This window comes from Cheilinus undulatus, linkage group 23, assembly GCF_018320785.1.
Source record: "Cheilinus undulatus linkage group 23, ASM1832078v1, whole genome shotgun sequence".
Taxonomy (NCBI): Eukaryota; Metazoa; Chordata; class Actinopteri; order Labriformes; family Labridae; genus Cheilinus; species Cheilinus undulatus.
Window position 1 is genome coordinate 28,239,604 of NC_054887.1, and position 21,433 is coordinate 28,261,036.

Here is a 21,433-nt window from a genome sequence, read left to right on the forward strand (position 1 = left end):
CTGTAATGCTGATTTATTTTTTATGTACAATATAATGACAAGAGGCATTTATTAATTGTTTTGGTCATCTGTCAAACCAATAAAATGGAAATTAAGTATTTGGTTACTGTAATAATAATTTGCATAGTTTCCAATTAATTTTGCAGCAAGTTTAAATAAAGTTGTCCAGTACTGTCTAAGATTCCCTCCGCTCCTGAGAGTTAAGTTCTGTTCTTCTGTTTTCACATTTTCCTTCAAATTTAGCTTGAATTTTTCGAAATCCCCTTCAAAAACCCTTTGATTTAACTATTTTAAATCATGCCTTTGCTTGTCTCAGAGGTCCCCAAAACATGCCTGTGAAGTTTTTTGCTGAAAAACACTCCAGTATTGGATTTCTGTCTAGAAGACCCTCTGTTTCAGCCCTGCTCAGAATGAGCTGTTTCTGTGTCTGTGGCTTTAAATGTTACTGAGCATTCTGACTCCGCCCCTGACTCCGCCCCTATCAGGAAATGATTGTGGCTTAATGGATCAGGAGAGGAGGGCAGAACTCCAAGCAGGGAAGGCCAGCCAAACCTGGGGGTGACACTAACTCCCCACATGACATCATGAATGGAAAATCTGGGAATGGCCTGTTTCAGCACACATTTTCTGAAAGGTGGAGAAAGAGAGGGGGGAGGGAATGGATTTTTTGGGTTCTTGGGGGGCTTGTGGACAGGCCAGGGGCACATATTTTGTTAGAAAATTCTGATAAAGTGATTTTAGCATAATGTGTCCCTTTTAAAAAGTCTTACGTTTCCTTTTTAAAACTGTGTTGGAGCCCCTTAGTAATCCGCATGTCCTGAGTCCGCTTCGTGGTTGAGTTGTTGTTTCCCCTTTCTAATGATATCATGTACAGTTACATGTGGAATATTCAGCAGGGAAACTGTCTTATTGTAAAGGCAGAATTCATCACAGTACCACGCTTGAAGTCACTGAGTTCTTCAGAATGACCCACTTTGTACCAGAAATGTTTGCAAACAGAGAATGCATGGTTAGGTGCTTGATTTTATATACCTGTGGTCTGATTGAAACACCTGTTTTCAGTAATTTATAGTTGTGGCCAAATACTTTAGTCCACATAGTGTATCTTATCTTAAATTATGGCCCATCCCATATGATTCATGACTCTCCAGTAGTACCCTCATCTAAGGTTCAGATTAGCTTCATTTTCCTGTTGGAGGTCATGTTTTGCAGCAGTACCATACAGAATGACACAACACACAGTTCAAATCAGGCTTCAAATTGAGGTCAGCATTAATAGTACAACATAAAAGGACAACAATAGCAGTAAAAATCAGCAAAGTCACAGCTTAAAAATGGACTGTAATTTATACAAAGCTCCATTGTAGATCTTGAGAGTGTATTTTTGTCTCTGTGTTTTAGGAGGTCCTGGAGTCGTGTCAGACTCGAGTCTCAAAGCTTGAGCTCCAGCAGCAGCAACAACAGACGGTTCAGGTAGAAAACACAGACGCCAAGGTGCTGCTGGGGAAATGCATCAACATCATGCTGGCCATCGTCACGGTGATACTCGTGTGTGTTTCCACGGCGGCAAAGTTCACTGCCCCTTTGCTGCGTAGCCGCCTCCACCTGGCGCTCACCTGTGTGGGCGTTTCTGTGCTAGCGCTGCTGTGGAAGAACTGGGAACATTTACAGTGTGCTTTGGAACGATTAGTCCTCCCTCACTGATCGACTAGACTAATAAACTCGGACCCCTCCCCAAAATCCATGACGGTGTCTGTTATGTTTGTTACATGTAGCCTTAAACCAGCCCCCGTCTCCTGATGATCTTAGGCTCCATGGTGACTGATTTATGGCTCTGCATGTCTAAAAGGGGTCCACGCAAATCCACAAAGCCTTTTCTGAGAACGCTGGCCGCAGTGATTCAACACAACACACGTAAGCTGATATCACAACTGAACAAACCTCTACAACGTGCTGTCTACTACACTGAAATATACATGGCACAGCGCTGCCATAGCAGAGTATCACTACAGTCCAAAGTATCAGACTAATGAGAGATAAATCAGCTGGGATCGATCACATGGCTGCATTATTATCAGCTTTTGGACTCATTGGAGAGTTCTGGCTGCACAACAGACACTAAAACCTAAATATAGAGGAGTGGGCATGAAAACACGCTGATTTATCCTGTCCTTAAAGGGAAGTGTGTTATAGCAACACCTACAAACAAACAAACAGTTGATCCATCTTGAATCTGCACAGTTTGCCTCCTCTAACACCAGCCAGCTGACGCGTCCACCTGAAGGTTGATTTGTACCGTGTTCTCTTCTGTATTTATGTGATCTTTTTCTCGTCGGTGTCTCACTCAGACGGTTTTGACACTGTTGTTTTCAATCATTTGTTTCTGTGTGAGTGTTCATGTGTTATTTGCCTGCTTGTGTGCGTCTACAATGTGTTCTAAAGAAGTGGTTTCACGTTTAGTGAAGTATTTGCTTTATTGATCAGAGTTTGGTGATTTTCTGTACATCTTTTAAAAAGCTTTTAGGTTGGTTGCCATAGCTTAGCATAAAGACTGGAAACAAAGGGAAACTGTTAGCATGACTCCATCTGTAAAGATCACACTTTCAGAAACTTGAAAACTCACCAAATAATTTGCTATAGACATTTTCAAATCTGTACAAAATGATGTAGGGTAAAAAACAGGGATACACAATATTCAATTTTTGGTTTGATTATCGCAGTCCACTATTGTTAGATGCCACCCCTTTTAGAAAGAAAGGGACTTATTTTTCATTTTAGCTTTATTCACGAACAAAGTCTGACAGTTACATTAATAAAATAACCACTCTGCATTTATGACAGACTAAGAAACCTTTTAAAGCTATAACAGAAAAACGATCTGATGTCTAATCCATGATTTAATTATGTATAGACTCTTTTAAGAAGTAGTTGTGCAAATGTTGGGTCACTTTAGCTTTATTAGCTTTAGCTTAAGCTAACACCACTAGCTACATTGTTAGCATTACTATGTAAGCCAGTGTAGTTGCATAGCTTAAGCTAAAGCAAATGGAAAAAAGTGAGCCACTGCTTCCATAACTACTGTTAAAATGGTCTAGCTTCAACAAACAAATAATGTAGCAAAGCTGACGAAGCTTTGTTTGCTTTCCTACCTTAGTTATGTGCTACGTTATCTACATAGCTTATGTATCTAACGTTGCTTTTTTTAGCTTTAGATTTAGCTACATTAGTTGCGTAGATACATAACTTACGTGGCTTATGTAGCTAATGTACCTTTGTTAGCTTTAGATTTAGCTAATTTAGTTATGTATGTTAAATTCTATAGCTACGTTACTTATGTCGCTTACATGACTCCATATGCTTTAGATATAGCCAGTGTAGTTATGTAGCTATGTTAGCTATGTAGCTTACATAGCTAACATAGCTTCATTAATATAGCTATGTTAGCTATGTGTCTAAGTTACCCATGTAGCTAACGTAGCTTTGTTAATTTTATCCTTGAGCTAGCTTTGAGTGTTTTCAGAGAATAGAAGCTTTTTCCTGTCAGCAGACTGTTTGTTTGGCTTTATTAAATGTTTAGTAATCAGGTTTTACAAGTCAGGTTTTTTGCTTTTAATTTACGGTATCCTAACCCTTATCCTTCCTGAAGTTTTCTCGATTTTATTTTGAAAGCTTCAGTGTGTATTTCTGTTCTTGCAGAGGCGGAGTCTCACTGTAGTAGTCTGCAGGGATCTGGCATCTGCAGCCAGACTGTTTAAGCTAAAACTCTCTGAATTCATATTTACAGCAGATGTATCAGTTTTTAATATTGACAGAGACTTTCATATCTGCCAAGACCAATAGTTAACTTCCACACCTCACCTGTGAGGAGTTTTTAGGATTTGAAACAGATTTGATCCCCTTTTGAAGTAACAAGGCTGACTGTTTAGCCTTGTTTCCAGTCTTTGTGCTGAGCTAAATGGTTGTAACTTTTTATGTATTCTAAAAGTGCAGAAAATCATCAATCTTCTTTTCTAACTCTCAACTAGAAAGCTTGTGAGCATTTTCTCCAAAATGGGCATCAAGAAGCTTTGAAACTGCCTCCTGTCTTGTTGATCTGCTTTATCTGTTTCATGTTTTTGCTTCTCGTTGCTATTAGAGAAAAAAACATTTTGTCTGTGCGTTGACGTGCTTTACTGGGTTCCAAAGACTGCAGCGTTAGCATGAAGCAGCTAGCATGTAAACTGTGAGGAAAGTGATTAGAGAATCTTGATTTTTATTGAACTGCCTTTTCAGCGAGGTGGACAGAACAAATTAAGAGGTGTGAGTGAAGCCTTTGATTTTGTGCTGCATTCAGATCTTGTGGGAATAACAAACACCGCTGAATGCTCACAGTGCTGACTTGAAATCTGTTTAAACCTGTTTTAGATCATTACTGCTGCTACGTTTAATTTCCTCACAACAATTCCTTTCAGCCTTCTCATTTCTGACTCAAACAGTGACTCGCTGTAGATCAAACTAGCACAAGGAGTCTTGCCCTTTCATCACATTAAAGATTGTGAATTTAATGAAGATTGTTGCTTTTAAGGGTTGTTAAAGTTGAAGTTGCACAAAAACACTTAATTGTCACTAATCTTGAACTTATTTGACCTGTTCTCTGGTGTCCCAGTGTTAAAGGTTTTCAGAATTTTAAATATTTTGACCCAGTGTTTTTTAAACACATTTTTTTTGTTATTTTACTGAACATTAGTATTTAAAAGTGCAGAGGCTTTTAACTAATATTTTCCTTGTTTTTTTCTTAATAACAGATGAGTAGAATGTTGTGTTAACCTTGACATGTTTCAGCTGCTAAGTTCCTACAGTCTTCCTCAGAAGAGTCATGTGATGTTTCTGTGCGTGTCTAATCAGCTGATTTTGTGCAGGTTTGGTCATCCTGTCTTGACTGACAAGAGAGGATGCCCGCTGCTGTCTGCCAGCTACTTCCAGCTTCTTAGGTGTGGGGCAACATAGAAGCCCCCTCGACCCTGTTCATAGTCCTGGTCTGATTCTGAATCATGATGGCTTCCCTGATCCATCAGTGGTGCTTGTTGCTCTGTGTCATTTTCCTAGTCTGAGCAGGGACAAGGGGGCTTTTATGTTGCCCCACACCTGGGATGCTGCCCTCAAGAAGCTTGACTTTAGGAGTTGAAACTCGTCAAGGCAATACAATTCTACGTAATTGTGCAATTTGGACATCGTGCATGACTTTGCCTGCAGCCTATAGAGGTGGTTCTCTGTTGGTCCAGCCTCAGGACCCACGAATATTTCTGATGACAAATCGCGACCCAAATGTCCCAAAAATTTCAACAATGTACAATTAGTAAATAAAAATGTTGCGTTAAGATCTTGGAGAAGCTGAATTTATGATAGGAAAAGGACACAGGATGAAACGGACATGTACATTTTAGCCAGTTTTCCAGAGATTTTGAGGAATTCATTATTTTGCTAAAGCAGCATTTTTATTACAAGAAAAAGAGATACATGAGTCTAAACATTATTTACATTTACCCATTATCACAATAAAACAGTAAAATAAAAGGTATGGATGCATGTTCTTCATAGACTTTTGCAGCCATTTTTTTCCAGACACACATTCGCGACCCACTGAAAACTTCTCCGCGACCCACTTTTGGGTCCCAACCCACCAGTTGAGAACCACTGGTCTATAGTAAATATAGAGAAGAGTTTACCCAATATTGGCTGCATAGGACTTCTGTATTTGCTGTAAAGGTATCTAAAAAAAAAAAAAGATGTGTATATTGTTTGAATTTTGCTTGAAATGTATGGACGTTTGAAAATTCTGGTATCATGACAGACCTAACAAAGTCCCATCCTGCCGCATCATTGTAAGACATGAATTGTACTGAAGATAGTTGAATTTTTTGGCTGTTAAACTTGAAATATATATCTTTTTTCAAGGAAAAAAGTATTTCCCTAGCATTTTCAAGCTCTCTGTTTCCTAGCATTTATAAGGTCAAATTAACAGCTTTTTTTTTTTTTAATTTTGCACATTTGTTTCTGATTCAATCTCCATTATTTTCCTGAACAATTGTATGAAAGAAGGTACTGAAATGTTGAAAAATGGCATCTTCTTCAAAAGTTTGCTGTCTATGAGAGGAAAAAAATCAATTTCAGGCAAGGTCATGCACACATTCTAAAATTTAAGGAATATGTCGCTATTATCTCGCAATGTTTGCAGGCGGGTTAAGTGTCGGTATCTGACACCAACATGGGGCCAGTACCAACACATCTAATACCTGCCGAACTGAATTTTAACACAGATATCGATACATCAATCTGATACCCCGCCTGTCTTTTATTTGTTCTGCTGTCTGCAGTAATGCCTCTGCTCTGCTTGCATTTTCCTACCAAGGAACATTTACTTTGTTTGTCTCTGACGCAACGTCACTATAGGATTTTACATGAGGAAGTAGAAACTGTTTTCTTTTCTTCATGCTATATTATTTGCATATGGTCAACATCTGTAAGCAGGGTCGATATCAGCTGATAGAAAGTTAATCAGATACATCTGTGCATCCCTAGGCAGAACATTTAAATAGGAAAAAATTAAAGTTTGATATGGCAGATGTTCACATTCATGACAAGCCAATCAGAACAAGGAAACATATGACATACTAAGTGTGCACTTTGTTCAGTGTCAGTGGAGCCAGTTAATGAATCAAATTCTTGCTAAAGCTGGTTCCTAAAATATCAAAACATAATTTATTTTCCACCAGGAAAGCTTTCAGTGTGGCTCTTTTCTCTTTTTAGTAGATAAATGTCCAGTTCTAATCAAAGTGGCACGATAGCTGCAGCCATGCTTATCTCTTCCCCAGCTGCCATTGTTTACAGGCTTGCAGTACAACTAAACCACACTTACAGCTCCTGTCTCATTCTCCTCATGCTGATTGGAACATGTGTTAAAGTCCAAGCTTTGTAAGATTGATCTGCCTGATGATGGTCATGGAATCTGAAAGCTCCATTTGCAGGGCTTGTGTGCAGGAGTTTGTCTGCTAATGTTACGATGAGGAAACAAGATATTAACGGGTGCATAGGACTCTTTTTTTGTTGCTGTGAAACCTTAACAGTCATTGATTTTGATTTATTTCTACTTGTGTTGTCTCAGTGTAATATCTTGCATGATGACAAACTCTAAAAGTCCTACCCTGCTATCTTTTAAAAATGTATGAACTGAAAGGAAAAAAGTTGCATTAATATTTGTTATACTTGAAGTGAGCAGATCTATTCTTCCACAGAAAAATGTCAGTAACCTAAAAATTCAAGGCCTGTTTCATATAGGCAGTAATATCAACACTCAACACCTGTTTTTCCCATGTGACATGAATGCAGCGCAGCAGATCAGAGGAAGCTGAACAATGTAGCGCCATGCTCCCTAACCCTGTATCACTGTGATGATGAGGGGACTGTTGCCTTTCAATGCAGCTTATTTCTTTTACTGTGTAACTTCTGTTTTTGTCCCTTCAGAAACCAAATACAGAGATTTTTAAAGGCAAGTTAGCCTTTCTAAAGGACGCTGAAATGACTATTTTTATCTGAAGATTAATGTTTGATGTTTTACTCCAAATTGGCTGAAACATTCATAAGGAGAGACCTGAACCGTCTCTCCAGAGCTGTATTTGAAGTCCATAATGTATACTTTCTGTCTCTTCTATGTGCATTAGTCGCTGGTTATGGGTTTACCATAACATCATTATTTTTTTCAAATGAGAGAATAAATCTTTGTTTTTCTAAGATTGCCTTGGATTTTCTGGTTATTATTCCCTTTCTTTTTAATCCTGATATCTCATCCATTAAACATGATCCATCAGATGGGCTGCGAGATATAAGGTCGGGGATCAAACAGCTCTGCAGGCTTCATAAGGAATTCATACATAAAACGGGCGTAAATGTCTCTTAAGAGGAAAGCAAAGAGCAAATCTCATTTTTCAAGTGTTTGAGTGAATTATTTCAGCTTTTATTGGCAATAAAATGTGTAAAGTCAACAGAAACTGGTGATAATTCAGCACTGAGGGAGTCACAGATGTGACCAGATGTTTTTGATCAGAGTTGATCATCCCAGAAGGATTCAAGCTGCTCTGATAGATATAAATTTGGCTATACAGCTACCAGCAGGCACTTTAGTTGCTGTTTAGCCGACTATAAATGTTTAATCCAGTTTTGCTGGCCTCATATTCATAATTCAGGGGATGTTTTGCCCCGTTTCTCTGCTCCTGCTCTTTGCCCTGCACACTGCACTGTTTCTGCCAGAGTTCATTTTAATCAAACGGCCTCGTTTTAGCCACAACTCAGGGCCAGGTAGAGTTCAGACCCAGGCCCTGGGTCTGAAACATTTACAATTACAAACACTGTCTAGTGTATATTACAGCATGCATTAATGCACAGCATAGCTAAAATATGGATGAGACTGCCCCCTAGCTGTCAGAGCAGAGCAGTAAATAACAATTATTTTATATGTAAAATTATTTTTTACTTTCTATGCACTGAAAAATAACGTAATGTTTCCAATCATCATGTGTTGTTGCCAGTCTGACTGATCAGTTAAAATCAATTTAAAATGAGTAATATAAACACAATACTAATTGTCTACATGCCTTTCTATATAGGTGCTTTGTTGCACAGAAGCCATGAATGGACATGCATCCATATATTTAATTTTACTCTGTTTTCTCATGACGATGAGCAATGTCTGGTTGTTTTTTTCTCCACTTTTACTGATCAATCTTTTTATCTGGGGATACCAATGATGGTTTCCTGTTACAACAGCTGCAGCTGTTTCATTATCCTGTAGATAATTGGGTCTCAACCTGGGGTCCCTGGGGGCTGAAGATCTCAGGGAGGGCTCAGGATCCTGCCAGCTCAAATGTTTTCAAAATTAGATTTGCATACAGAACTTTTAGGCATGTTTTACAAAAATTAGGCTGCAGTAAGACAGATGTGGTGAGTAAGCCACCTGAAGGCACCACTGGGCAAAAAGGAGGATTTACAAAACCCTGGTCGGGGGCTCTGGATATCCTTGCACATTACCAGAGGAGTGGATGTGGTGAGTAAGCAAGGCCTAGGGTACTGCCCAGGTGAATAGTAAGGTTGCTACCCCCTGGTCGTGCTGTGGATGTCCCAGTTGCCCAAAAACTGGCAGTATCTGGTTTTATAACCAGGTGTGTAAACACCTTGACATAAGAGATGCCATCGAGCTTGACCTCTAAGCAGCTCATTTGATTTTACACATGGTGTAGCAAAGTTATATCACAGAACCTAAGTACATAGTTTTAAATATTTTTAATACTATTAAATGACTTTTAGTTATAAATGGAGGAATAAAAGCTGTATATCCAACTGCTATGGTCTTATGCATTTTTTTTTTACCAGTTAAAGCCTATTAATGAGAAGAAGAAAAAATAAAAGACAGAAATCAAACACAACAAATGAACTTTTAATCCAGAGACTAGCAAAAGTAATTATATATTTTAAAAACAACATTTCTACAAACCTTTCTTTATTCTTATCTATACGGAAATCTATATCAGCCACTGAAGACTCAAAATCTCAGAGACAGAAAGGAAAATAAAAACAGCATTCAATAGCAATACAATACAATACAAGAACTTTATTTATCCCTGAAGGGAAATTCAATAGCAGGGTCAGCCTTGGCTTTTCATGACTCCTCCAGTCAGATAAATTATTATTTTCAATAAGGAAAACCTGAGAGAATCCCAGTGCATTCGAGATGACCGAATAAAACATGTCATGTGGGCTGCTTCCGTTATCGGACACACTATTCATCATCCACACCGCTAGGTGGCGGCAGTGAGCGCCATGTTGTTTTGGCGCAAACCGGAACTTGTCATAACTGTCCACCTTAGAGAAAGTTACATGTTGCTGGGAGAGCTAACGCATTAACAGCCGCTATTTGAGCGTCAAAAGAAAAATATCGCTTGAAATTTAATTCTAGTGTTTTTAATTTTATCATGTATTATAAGAGGTTGAATAATTAGCGTGATAGTTTGCGGCGTGGGGGTTGACAAGCGCGAAGAAGTCACTGAGCATTGTTCATTCTGTTAGCTCGTGTTAGCAAATGATAGCTAATCAGACAATTAGGGTGTTATTTCAGCGTTATTTTCATGGATTAGATTTGTAGTTATTGTTTTTAAGTGTGGACTGATTTCTGGATAAATTTCCTCTTTAAATGGATGAGCACAAGGAGAATATTCAAGCCAAGGACGTCAATGTGAAGATGTCAAAGACAGGAGAGGAGGAAAAGGTTGGTGTGACGCTAACATCATCATAATATGAATTATATTTGGTATATTTTTATATTTCAGTTATCAGACTTAGCTCATGTGAAAACGTGGCACAGGATCTGCTATAAAACCGACATTGTGGAGTTGTTTATCATGTTTGTGTTTCAAAACGTTAATCTTGTGTCTAAACCATCGTGTACTTCAAAATTATTTTTCCATTTTTTACTCTTTCTTCTTGTTCTTGATCACTCAATCTTACAGTCTTGGGTTTGTTTTTGTTTCCCTAATTGCAAATCAAAGTGATTTTTTTTCATCACAGTTGTGACCTTTACTTCTCTAAAAGTCAGTCTCTCTGACACAAAGTTTGGACTTCATTCTTATCTTATCTCTGTGAATAAATAATCCAGAATCCACAATGTGCTTGAAGCTCCATATTTACCAGCGAAACTATCTAACTTAACTAGAATATCATTCATAAAACAACCAAAAAGCACAAAGTAGGGCTGCACAATAAATGAGCTAATTATGAGCTCTTACAATAAAACTGATGTCAAAATATAGTTTTATCATATTATGAAAGATAACTAAATACAAAAGCATGTATTTACTCAACATATGGGTATTTTACATCCTGTCAGATGAACCTCAAGTTAATTTTCAGCAACTCTTTAAGTAACTGTTGCTGCTAAAGATGCACTGATTGTGAAAGTTAGAGCAGATAAAGATGTTAAATTCACTATTTAGCTGAAAACAGATCAGAGTTTGCCCTATAGATGACCTCCTCTTCCCAGTAAAACATCTCTAGGTATATCTGATGCCAGGATTACATTTATATGACACAGCAGATAAACACTGGCTATTGATATCTGTTCATGCTACGTTATTTGCCAATGGTGGATATTCGTCAACAGGGTGATATCTACTAGGGATGCATGATATTGGATTTTTGTCGATATTTACAGATTGATTTTGGCTGATACCGATATCGATACTGATGTTTGAATGAGTTTTACATAGCTAAAAATCCAGCCCTTTGAACACAATTTAAGGTTTGAGGATGGAAAAAGAACCAAACTTTTTTCTTGAAATACACTTTTAAGTTTAAGACTGAGGCTGATTAAAGACAAGTTCTCAACTCACAAAGGTCTGTTAGTTCAGCCTAAAGCTCCACTAATTCATTAGTTTATATGAGCAAATTTTACAGTCTATATATGGCATGCTGATATTCATGGCCAAAATATTGGATAGCACAGAAAGTGCTAGACATAAAAACAAAATAAAATAAAACCAATCAGCAACCCATCTCCCTATTAATGCAAGTTCAAACAGAAATATGGCAGAAATGGAAAAAAAAAATAGATAAATTAGCACCTGTCAATCTGAGTAAATGCTATCATGAGTAACCAGAAAAGGATAAAAATGAAGGAAACATTTTAAATGATAAAACAACAAAACATAGTTAAAACTTGATAAATTAGAACATGATAGCTAAAAGGTGATCTAGTAGGAAAAAAGTAATACACATGAACACAGGGAAATATGATACTTAAAAGCATTTTAATGTTTGATAGAATACATAAAATTGCCTTCAATTAAATACAATCCAGTGAAAATCAGACTATAAATGTACTTCTTGAGTTTGCTTTCAAGAAATTAACCTTGTGTTCTGCCCTCAGGTCCACAGGTAGGGTCCATGGTAATAAAATTGTGCCTCATCGAGGGTTTTTGTACAGACTAGCAGCATAAATAAAGACCTTTAGTGTGCTCATAAGTTAAAAACTAATTTGATTCATAGGTAGAAGGAGGATGAAATGTTTCTGTGACACATAACCACTGATGTATTCTCTCTTTAGACAAAGCCTTGCAGCAGGATCTGTCCCGCAGAAGAATCTGCTCCTCAGGTATCCCCGTCTCAGTCCAACAGCGACTTCAGTCACCCCGTGTACAAAGAGATCGCTCTAGCTAATGGACAGATAAACCGCATGTCAAAGGATGAGCTGAGGAAGAAGTTGGCTGATCTGCAGCTCGACACAAGGTAAAAGTGACTCTAGTTAATCTATTACTGAATCTTTGAGAAGTAAGATACTACTGACATTAAAAATGAAACAAAACTTCTAAAAGTAGAAAAGTGCTCATTAAACATTTCCCTTTGTGTGAAGAGGTGTGAAGGACGTGATGAAGAAGAGGTTAAAGAGTCATTATAAGAAGCAGAAGCTGATGCAGTCAGCAGCAGAGGGAGGACCCACTGACACCTACTACGACTACATCTGTGTGGTGGACTTTGAAGCGACGTGTGAGGAGGACAATCCTCCGGACTTCCACCATGAAATCATCGAGTTCCCCATGGTGCTCATCAACACGCACACACTAGAAATCGTAAGTGGAGTCTGTGGAGATGTTCATTTTTCAGTCTGCAGGGGGAGTTTTTGATTTCTCAGCATGTTTGTGACTTTTATTTTGAAGGTGGACTCCTTTCAGGAATATGTGAGACCAGAGTTAAACCCAAAGCTGTCAGACTTCTGTGTGAAGTTAACGGGGATAACGCAGGTCGGTTATGTTTGGTTTATTTGACATGAGTGCCTCTTTAATGTGATCAGTAACTATAAAGTGGTGTCGTTGTGCAGAAAATGGTGGATGAAGCAGACACGTTTCCAGCCGTCCTGCAGCGGGTCGTCGACTGGCTGAAGGAGAGAGAGCTCGGGACAAAATACAAATACGCCATCCTTACTGACGGGTACGTTGCATTTCAGCACTGCTGCAGAGTTTAAACCAACCGCATCTCTTTTCTCCTGCTTTTGAGGATATCTTAACCGACAGGGTCTCTGTTTTGTTCTGTTTCAGGGCGTGGGACATGAGCAAGTTCCTGAACATCCAGTGTCAGATCAGCCGCATCAGATATCCGACCTTTGCAAAGAAGTGGATAAACATCAGGAAGTTATACGGAAACTTCTACAAGGTTTGGGCTTTACATAGTTATTTGTGTATGTTGTTTTTACATTCCTTTATCGGGGCGTCCTTTCACTGTTGATGCTAAATGTAGGTGACTAAAGCCTCAGCGCTTTTTAGATACAGCCACAGGACGGGTTTTGTGCATACTACCTCATCAGCCACTTTTTGCTGCATGAATATGTCCTTCCTCTCTTGTCTTTTCATAACATTAGCTCCTCTGATTTTCTTAATTATCTGCAGAATTTTGTTGCTAGTTTGCACAGAAGGGAAGGAGGAGACTAGAATGAAAAGCTGGTGTTTTCTTCCTCGAGCTAATGACTGTGTCACTTTGAAAATTACAGAACAGGTCGCTGTTTACGAAGAGTCTGAAACAAGCTCAGGGCATTTTCCCTTTTTTTCTACTTGCAAAAAACCTTAAACAGTGGAAACATGGACAACTTTACAGCTTATAGTACAAAGACACCTGTGTCTGGAAGATCCAGTCACTTGTTAATCAGTATTCCTGGCTACCATTACACCATGAAGCCAGAAGAACACTCCAAGCAAGTTGGGGAAAGGTTATTGAAAAGTTTAAGTCAGGGAATGGATATAAATAATTTTCAAAGGCATTGAACGCCCCCCAAAGTGCAGTTAAAGCTATCATAAAGAAATGTAAGGAATCTGGCACATGTGTGAATCTGCCTGAATCAGACCATCCTCACAAACTGAGTGAGCGTGCAAGAAGGAGACTAGTGAGAGAGACTCTGCATAAAACAACTGTTGCCTGGTTTCTTCACCAGTCAAAGCTTTATGGGAGAGTGGCAAAGAGAAAACCACTGTTGAAGAAAACTAAGATTCAATCTGGACTAGAGTTCACCAAAAGGCATCTGGGAGACTCCATGGTAAAGAGGAAGGAAGTTCTTTGGTCTGATGAGACCAGAATGCTGCTTTTAGGCCATCAGACAAGACGCCAAACACTAAACATCACCACAAACACACCATCCTCATTGTGAAGCATAGTGGTGGCAGCATCATGCTGTGGGGATGCTTCTCAGCAGCGAAGGCTTGTAAAGGTAGAGGGTAAGTTGAATGCAGCAAATTATAGGAAAATCAAGGAGGACAATCTTATTCAGTCTGCAAGAGAACTACAGCTTTGGAGAAGATTTATTTTCCGGCCTCAAAGCATTCCGCAAAAGCTACACAGAAATGTTTTAAAGACATCCCCTTTCCTCGCTGTCCTTCCTGCAGGTTCCTCGTGCACAGACGAAGCTGAGCACCATGTTGGAGAAGTTAGGTCTGAAGTACGAAGGCCGTCCTCACTCCGGCCTCGACGATTCACGTAACATCGCCAGGATAGCCCTACGCATGCTGCAGGACGGCTGCCAGCTCCGTGTCAACGAACGCATCCACGCCGGCCAGCTGCTCTCTGTCCCCAGCTCGGCTCCTGTAGAGGGCGCTCCTCCGCCACACAACCCCAAGAGTAGAGATTAAAAACAAACTGAGGCCCCTGCTTTCAGGGCCACGCCTGTCTTGCTTTCAGAAGAGGAGAGAAGTTGTACATTTTCATTTTAGAGTGCTTGAAGTGTGTTAAAAGTCATATGAGATCTATTTTTTACACCAGTTATCTAAAAACACAGATCATTCCAGTGTTTAATGTGAGGATTTTTCCCTCCACAGCTTCAGTGTAAACCTCTCTCCCTTTGCCTTATTGAGCTGCTATTAACCATCAAACAACTGGAGTAATAAGCCTTTCAGTTGTCACACGATGGTCTAAAATTTTCACTTTTTAAGGTCTTGTTTTCAAAACTGCAATGTCGTCATTCAGTTTTTTCTTTAGCCATTAAATCTGCCTTTGTCAAACCTTTGTGTGTTAAAGACAGAAATCTCCATAAATGTTGATGTTGGTGCTGTGCTGCATCATAATGGAGATGTATCAGAAGCATTGATTTAGAGAAAGATGCAGGTTTTGAAACAGTCTTGTTGACTCTGTCTATGAAAGCCTGCTGTAACACCACAGGTGGAGATAAACTTACCTTAAGAAGTCTGCTGTGAATATTCATCCTGTTTCATCATTTGTACTGATGCTGAGAAATGTTTATTTGATGAATTTTAACAGGAACAAATATTCTCCTGAATGCCAAATGGTGCAAATAAAACCAGTTTCTCTGTTCTTGTAAACAAAGTCTCTCATCTTTGTCCAAGCTTTAACACAAATGATAACATTTGTCGGGAGCAGTGGCCCCCAACCTTTTCTCTTTTCATACTCAATTATATTTAATAAAAGCTCAGCCCCAACAGGATTCATATCAAAAGTTCAGTATTAGAAATTAAAATGAATTTTAATCTTTTTCATAAATAAAATACAAACAAGACAGGCTTCACTCTTGACATTTATATAAACCAGTGAGTTTTTGATCATGACTTGAGTTGACTTATACAAATCTAGAGGTGCCTCTAGGACAGGGGTTCTCAAACTTCTCAGTCTGCAACCGCCAAAATAAAGGTGCCAGAGGCCGAGGACCCCACTCGGTCAGCAAAATCACAGTCCACTGTAAAGTTAAAGGTCACATATGCAAAATACACTTTTCAGGCTTTTCTAACTAAAATATTTGTCCCTGGCCTGTCCACATCCCCCACCCCTTCACCTTTCAGAAAACGTGTGCTGAAACAAACCGTTGCTAGATTTTTCCCTCATGATGTGATGTGGGGAGTTGGCCAAACATCCTGATGATCCCCAAAACTTTTGGGAAAATATTTTGTGAACTGACTAAACATCTTGAGTAAAACTAACAGCATTTCATCGAAATCATACCAACAGTCATACATAGTGGTAGTGTGACTATTTAAAAAAACACAAATTACACCACATGGGATGTTTCAGTAACTTTATTTTCAATCAAATTCTGTATTTTTCTGTATTAAAATAACAACTGACAAACACTTCTTGGTCCTGTTCATGATAAATATCTTTGGGCTTTTAAAGTAGGTCTAAAACTTTAATATTTCTATCATATATTTTAGATTTAAATACACAGATTGTTGTATCTGATACAGCTTCATCATAGATTCTCTACACATTCTGGTTTAGCACTGAGGTCACTTTGGCTCTGAGTGGTCTCTTTTGTTTTATTTTTAATACTTCTGTGGTCTTTGGCAGCTTTGAAACTCGTCTCGATTGTTAAAACACTTTTTGGCACAGCAGTCTGATAAACTGTTGTCAGCTGAGGCACAATGAGACAAAACTTTTGGCACTGACAGTGTTGAACATTAACAGTTTGGTGCTGATAGCTTTAAAGCACATGTTGGGAGATGTCTCTTACAGAAGCCCTAAGCAGAGAGGCATGCATACATTTTATTTACTCAATTTCCCAAGAAAACAAGCTGCTCCAGAAGTGCAAAAGTACAAAACAAACATGCAAATAGTCTTAACATGAATACGGGAAATGGCAGCACAGCATGTTATTATCTGACTTTTGTTTTCTAGATCACCAGAATAGAATCCTGTTATCACAAGAAAACCAGCTTTGGTATCCCAAAGAGCAGGAAAAAAGTCAAGATCTCAAGAAAATAATCAGGTATTACCTGTTACCCTGAGAAAATTAAGTAAGTAAAAAGTATGGAAGTTATCCGCTTGGGGCTTCTGCAGTATTTGAAACATTTGGCACCATTAAATCCCAGTCAGAACATTAAAGAGTCTGAGGTGATGCAGATGGCGATCACAGACAGGTGCTGTACATCGTCACTTTCTGGCTGATCTCCTCCAGGATCCGGCGGGCTTTTTCCTCCAGATCTGCCAGCTCTGCTGCTCTGGACTCCAAAATTTTCTGGTTGGCTTCATATGAGCTCTCCAACTCTGAAAGACAGTACAGAAAAAATTCTGATGACTAAAAGGAAGCATTTATAAGGGAAACCATATAACTGGTCTGTTTTTCTATCTTAGCATTCTTTTATATGCTATTTATTCTTAAACGTTGTCCTTGATTCAGACCAGATCAACTGAACAAGAGAACACCCTGAAACACCTGCAAATGTAATATAAAACAAAAACATAATAGCAGTTGCCTACTAGGATTTATCACGTTTAAGGGAAGGTAAAAATCACTGCCGCTCAACATCGAATTAAATTCCCACAAATGTAACAAACATGAGAAATGAAAGTTGTTGTCATTGTTTAAGCCTTTTTACATCTGCCAGTAGTTTCAAGACAGCTTAAGTTCAAGTCACATCAAAATGAAATAATGGCGATGTTTTTGTTTGCCTTAAAACAGGAAGTAGCTTTTCATCCATCCATCCATTTTCTTCAGCTTATCTGGGGTCAGGTCATGGTTGCAGCAGGCTAAGCAAGTCAACCCAGACTCTCTCTCCAGCAACATTTTTCAGCTCCTCCTGGGGAATTCTAAGGCATTCCCAGGCCAGAGGAGATATATAATCCCTCCAGCAAGTTTCGGGTCTACCCTGGGGTCTCCTTCCAGTTGGACGTGCCCAGAAGACCTCTACAGGGAGGCGACCAGGTGGCATCCTGATCAGATGCCCAAACCACCTCAACTGGCTCCTTTCAACGCGAAGGAGTGGTGGCTCTACTTTGAGATCCTTCCGGATGTCCAAGCCCTTACCTTATCTCTGAGGCTGACCCCAGCCACCCTCCTGAGGAACCTCGTTTCGATCGTTTGAACCTGCGATCTTGTTTTTTCGGTCATTGCCCAGAGTTCACGACCATAGGTGAGAGTTGGGACAAAGATCAACAGGGAAATTAAGAGTTTTGCCTTTGCCAAGAAGTCTTCTGGGAGGTACTGAGGACAATTGGAGCAATGGCGTGATGTGTAAATCATGACAGACAAACACGTCAACATTATAGTAGAAAGATTTTTAAAAGCTGGATATTTTTATCTAAAAATGCTGATTTGTATCACTTTCGTGGTTAATTATATTCATGGAAAGTTATTACATTTGCAGGTGTTACACACCCTTTTATCTGCAGGTGTGAGTGTGTGATCGTCTCTGCATGAGGCGACCAGACCAGGGGGAACTCCTTCTCTCACCCAGTGAGAGCTAACTGGTATAAAAAGTGGATATAGAGATACTGGTTCCGTGTATATTCTCCCTTCTTTGACGATGGACTCCTGTAACCATGACTCACTTCCTGTTTTAATTTCATTTTGGCTACTTGTTCTTTTGTCCTTTTGTTGGTTGTTAAAAATGCAGGAACAAAATATCAATAGTTGAGTAAAAAAATGCTTCAAATTTTAAAAATAAATAGAAAACAGAAAAAAATTGAAAAAATCCTTACCTCCAAGTCTCTGCAGCTTTATTGTGCTCTCAGCTAGCAGCTCTCTCGCCTCCTTCTGCAGCTCATCTGCTTTCCTCCTTGCCTGCTGCACATTGTCGCCTTTAAGCTCCACCAGGCCCTCCACCTCCTCAAACCGGTCCTTCACCTCCAGGTCAAACTCCTTCACACAGAGAGAAATACGGATGGTATAATTACATGTGATCCACTGACAAAAGAGTTCATTAACTGATAAGAGCTGCTCCAGAAGGTTAGGACGTGTGTGTCTATGTGTGTTTGAGACCTGTTGAGCCTCTTCTGCTGTCAGGCTGGCCTGGCCGGCGACCCAGTCAGCTGTCTCAGTGAGTCGGTTCACCTCCAGGTTGTTCTGTCTGAGCAGGCCGACCTCGCGCTCCAGCTGAACCAGACGATCTGTCGTGTTACTGAGCTTCAGCTCGGAGTCGGCCGTCTCTGACTCCACCTTAAACACAGCAAAAACACACATAATAAAACAGCTATGTCTTTCAAAATCACACATGATTTATAATGCATGAAGCTTTGCTAAGCCCAAGATATGAGGAATTAAAACAGACAAAGAACTAACAGGATGTTGGAGTTTTGTGAACAGCTGCAAACAGATGTTACCTAAAATGCTATCGAGGTTTATTTTTCATTTCTCAAAAACAGTTAATTATAGACAAGTACATAAATTTTATTGCCCAAGCTGCTCATTGAAGATCAGAGTGCACATAAATGTTCTTTTGAAGCAAGGCAAGAAAACTGGGTTACATATGTTGACAAAATTGTATTTTTTTTTACATTTCCTACATTAAATATTGTTACATGTTGAGAGAAGGAGCCAATTTTAAAAGACCTTCCTGAAAAAATCAGAAATGAAACAAATATCTAGTTTAAGTGCATCTCTTTCCTCTAATTTCACATAAAAACCAGAAGTAAAATTCATCAATATGTCCACTAGGTGGTGCTAATTCTCCAGATAAAAGGTATTGCATGATGTTTCTGAATGAGCCACATTAAAAAGCATACAAAAATAGCAAAACTGTGGAAGAAACATGGCGGTTGTCTGTCTGATGTTCACTCACAGAGAGCAGCAGGTCCAGCGTTCCTTTCGTGTTGTTCTGGGCGAGCTGGATGGCGTCCATGGCGACGGTCTGAGCGCGCTCAGTCTCTTCTAGAGCTGCCTTCACTACGTCAGCTGTCTCCTTCATGTTAGATGCATGCTCACTGGAAATCAGTAAATTCAAACATTCAGTGTAACTTATGAACACAAATTCAATTTACACCCAAAAAGCCTGAGCTAAAGCTTTATTTCTCACATTTCTGTAAAATTTGTGTGTGTGAAAATTTTAAATCATCATTAATTCCTACATTGAACTGCTCTAAATTGTTGCTTAAAAGTGGTAGATTTTTTGTCATTTTTGTCATTTATCAAATATTTCTGGCATATCAATCTGACAGAATTCTATCCTGTAAAAAAAAAAAAAAAAGAAAAGAAACTGCGGTTGTCAAAATGTTTAATACTTTAATTTTTTTGTTTTGTTTTGTTTTTAACTGATATACTCGATAAAATTTTACTAAACAATTGTATTATAAAAAGTGCCGGAGGGGACGTGCAGATGGTGAAGTGGTTAGGACATGTCATGCCGGTGGCTCCTTTCCTGCATGTCCCCCTCTCTCTCATCCTGTTTCTGACTCTATCCACTGCCCTCCTCTTTCAATAAAGCCATAAAAAGCCCAAAAATATATAACCTAAAAAGTGCCAAAGATTAAAAAAAAAAAAAAACAGCTGGTGTTTAGGAGAGGAATTTATCCATCAAAATTCGCAAACAACCATCTGAAATGCATTGGCAACATTTCAGTGTTTTTGTGCAATTTAGACATCATGCAGAAGTCTGCTTGTAATTCTTTATCATTTAAAACAACAATGTTTTGGGTGAGCAGATGGCTTAGTGGTTTAAGGCGTGACCCATGTACGTGCGTGACCGGGGTTCGAATCCAGCCTGTGGCCCTTTGCGGCATGTCTCTCCCTGACTCTATCTACTGCCCTCCTCTATTCAATAAAGGCACAAAATGCCCCAAAAAAACAAAGTTTCCAGTAATAGGCACCTAAGATGTCAGTTTTTGTATATATAGAAGTTAAAGTCCAAAATGATGGTATTATGGCAGCCCTAGAAGTAGCTAGGAGAATTATTCCACATACATTTTGCAGAAATAAAAGCAATGGATGTAGAAGGAAAAGCTTCAAGAGTTTCAAAGAAAACATCTTGATGTATTCACTGAAATCACAGACTTTGATCCATGGCAAAGTGGAGCATTTGTGTTATTTTTAGCCCCAAGCACAAGAGCACATTTACTGATGTTGTACTGATGTAGAGCCAGCCATTGAAGATGTAAATTCATGCAAATGTAACTCTGATTTAGGTGCACTTGTGCGTATTACCTGGCAGCCTTGGCCTCCTTAAGCAGCGCCTCTGCAGCCTTGATGTCCTCGGCGCTCTGACTGAGGATCGTCTCCACGCTGGTCAGAGTGCCGACCTTCTCTCTGATCTCATTGGTCAGCTCCAGAAGCTTCTCGGATGATGTTGGCATCTCCAGAGCTAACACCTCGTTTGCTACAGCCTCGATCACTGAAACGTCGGTCTTATCGTCTGGATCAACAGAAAACAAAACACAGTTAATGTTTCTTTACACCTGAGTTCCAGACAGTTTTTTTTCCTAAAACTATTGACTTTGAGTCTTTTTATTTCAAATATTATTGGAAAACCAAACTGTGTGAACTGAATGAGATGTTTCTGTACATAACATTTTAATTGCAAGACCTTCAGCAAACCCCATCAATTCTATTCTACTTAAGATTTACCATAAATTCCAGGAAATAAATCACACCAGTACATAATACAGAGTCTGTTTTGAGGGTATCTCATAAGGATGAAAGGCTTTAATTTTA

At 39.1% G+C, this 21,433-nt stretch overlaps 3 protein-coding genes across 3 annotated transcripts in view; 2 read left to right on the plus strand and 1 right to left on the minus strand.

Annotated features, from left to right (window-relative positions):
• tmcc3 (transmembrane and coiled-coil domain family 3) overlaps positions 1 to 5,139 on the plus strand; it is a 49,255-nt gene extending 44,116 nt beyond the window's left edge. The window contains exon 5 of the mRNA XM_041780870.1: positions 1,402 to 5,139. Within this exon, the coding sequence (XP_041636804.1) occupies positions 1,402 to 1,704 (303 nt within the window). The 3' untranslated portion in view covers positions 1,705 to 5,139. The remainder of the gene's footprint in view (positions 1 to 1,401) is intronic.
• A 4,721-nt stretch (positions 5,140 to 9,860) lies between these two features.
• eri1 (exoribonuclease 1) lies at positions 9,861 to 15,380 on the plus strand. The gene is made up of 7 exons (XM_041780475.1): positions 9,861 to 10,294; positions 12,128 to 12,309; positions 12,434 to 12,650; positions 12,738 to 12,821; positions 12,899 to 13,008; positions 13,116 to 13,230; positions 14,451 to 15,380. Exons 1-7 carry the CDS (start codon positions 10,220 to 10,222, stop codon positions 14,691 to 14,693), a joined length of 1,026 nt encoding a protein of 341 aa, XP_041636409.1. The 5' UTR covers positions 9,861 to 10,219; the 3' UTR covers positions 14,694 to 15,380.
• A 693-nt stretch (positions 15,381 to 16,073) lies between these two features.
• The window catches only part of lamb1b (laminin, beta 1b), a 36,042-nt gene continuing 30,682 nt past the window's right edge, over positions 16,074 to 21,433 (minus strand). The window contains exons 29-33 of the mRNA XM_041780474.1: positions 20,927 to 21,134; positions 19,569 to 19,710; positions 18,770 to 18,946; positions 18,490 to 18,649; positions 16,074 to 17,055 (exon numbers count right to left, since the gene is read on the minus strand). Coding sequence (XP_041636408.1) covers positions 16,919 to 17,055; positions 18,490 to 18,649; positions 18,770 to 18,946; positions 19,569 to 19,710; positions 20,927 to 21,134 — 824 coding nt within the window. The 3' untranslated portion in view covers positions 16,074 to 16,918. The remainder of the gene's footprint in view (positions 17,056 to 18,489; positions 18,650 to 18,769; positions 18,947 to 19,568; positions 19,711 to 20,926; positions 21,135 to 21,433) is intronic.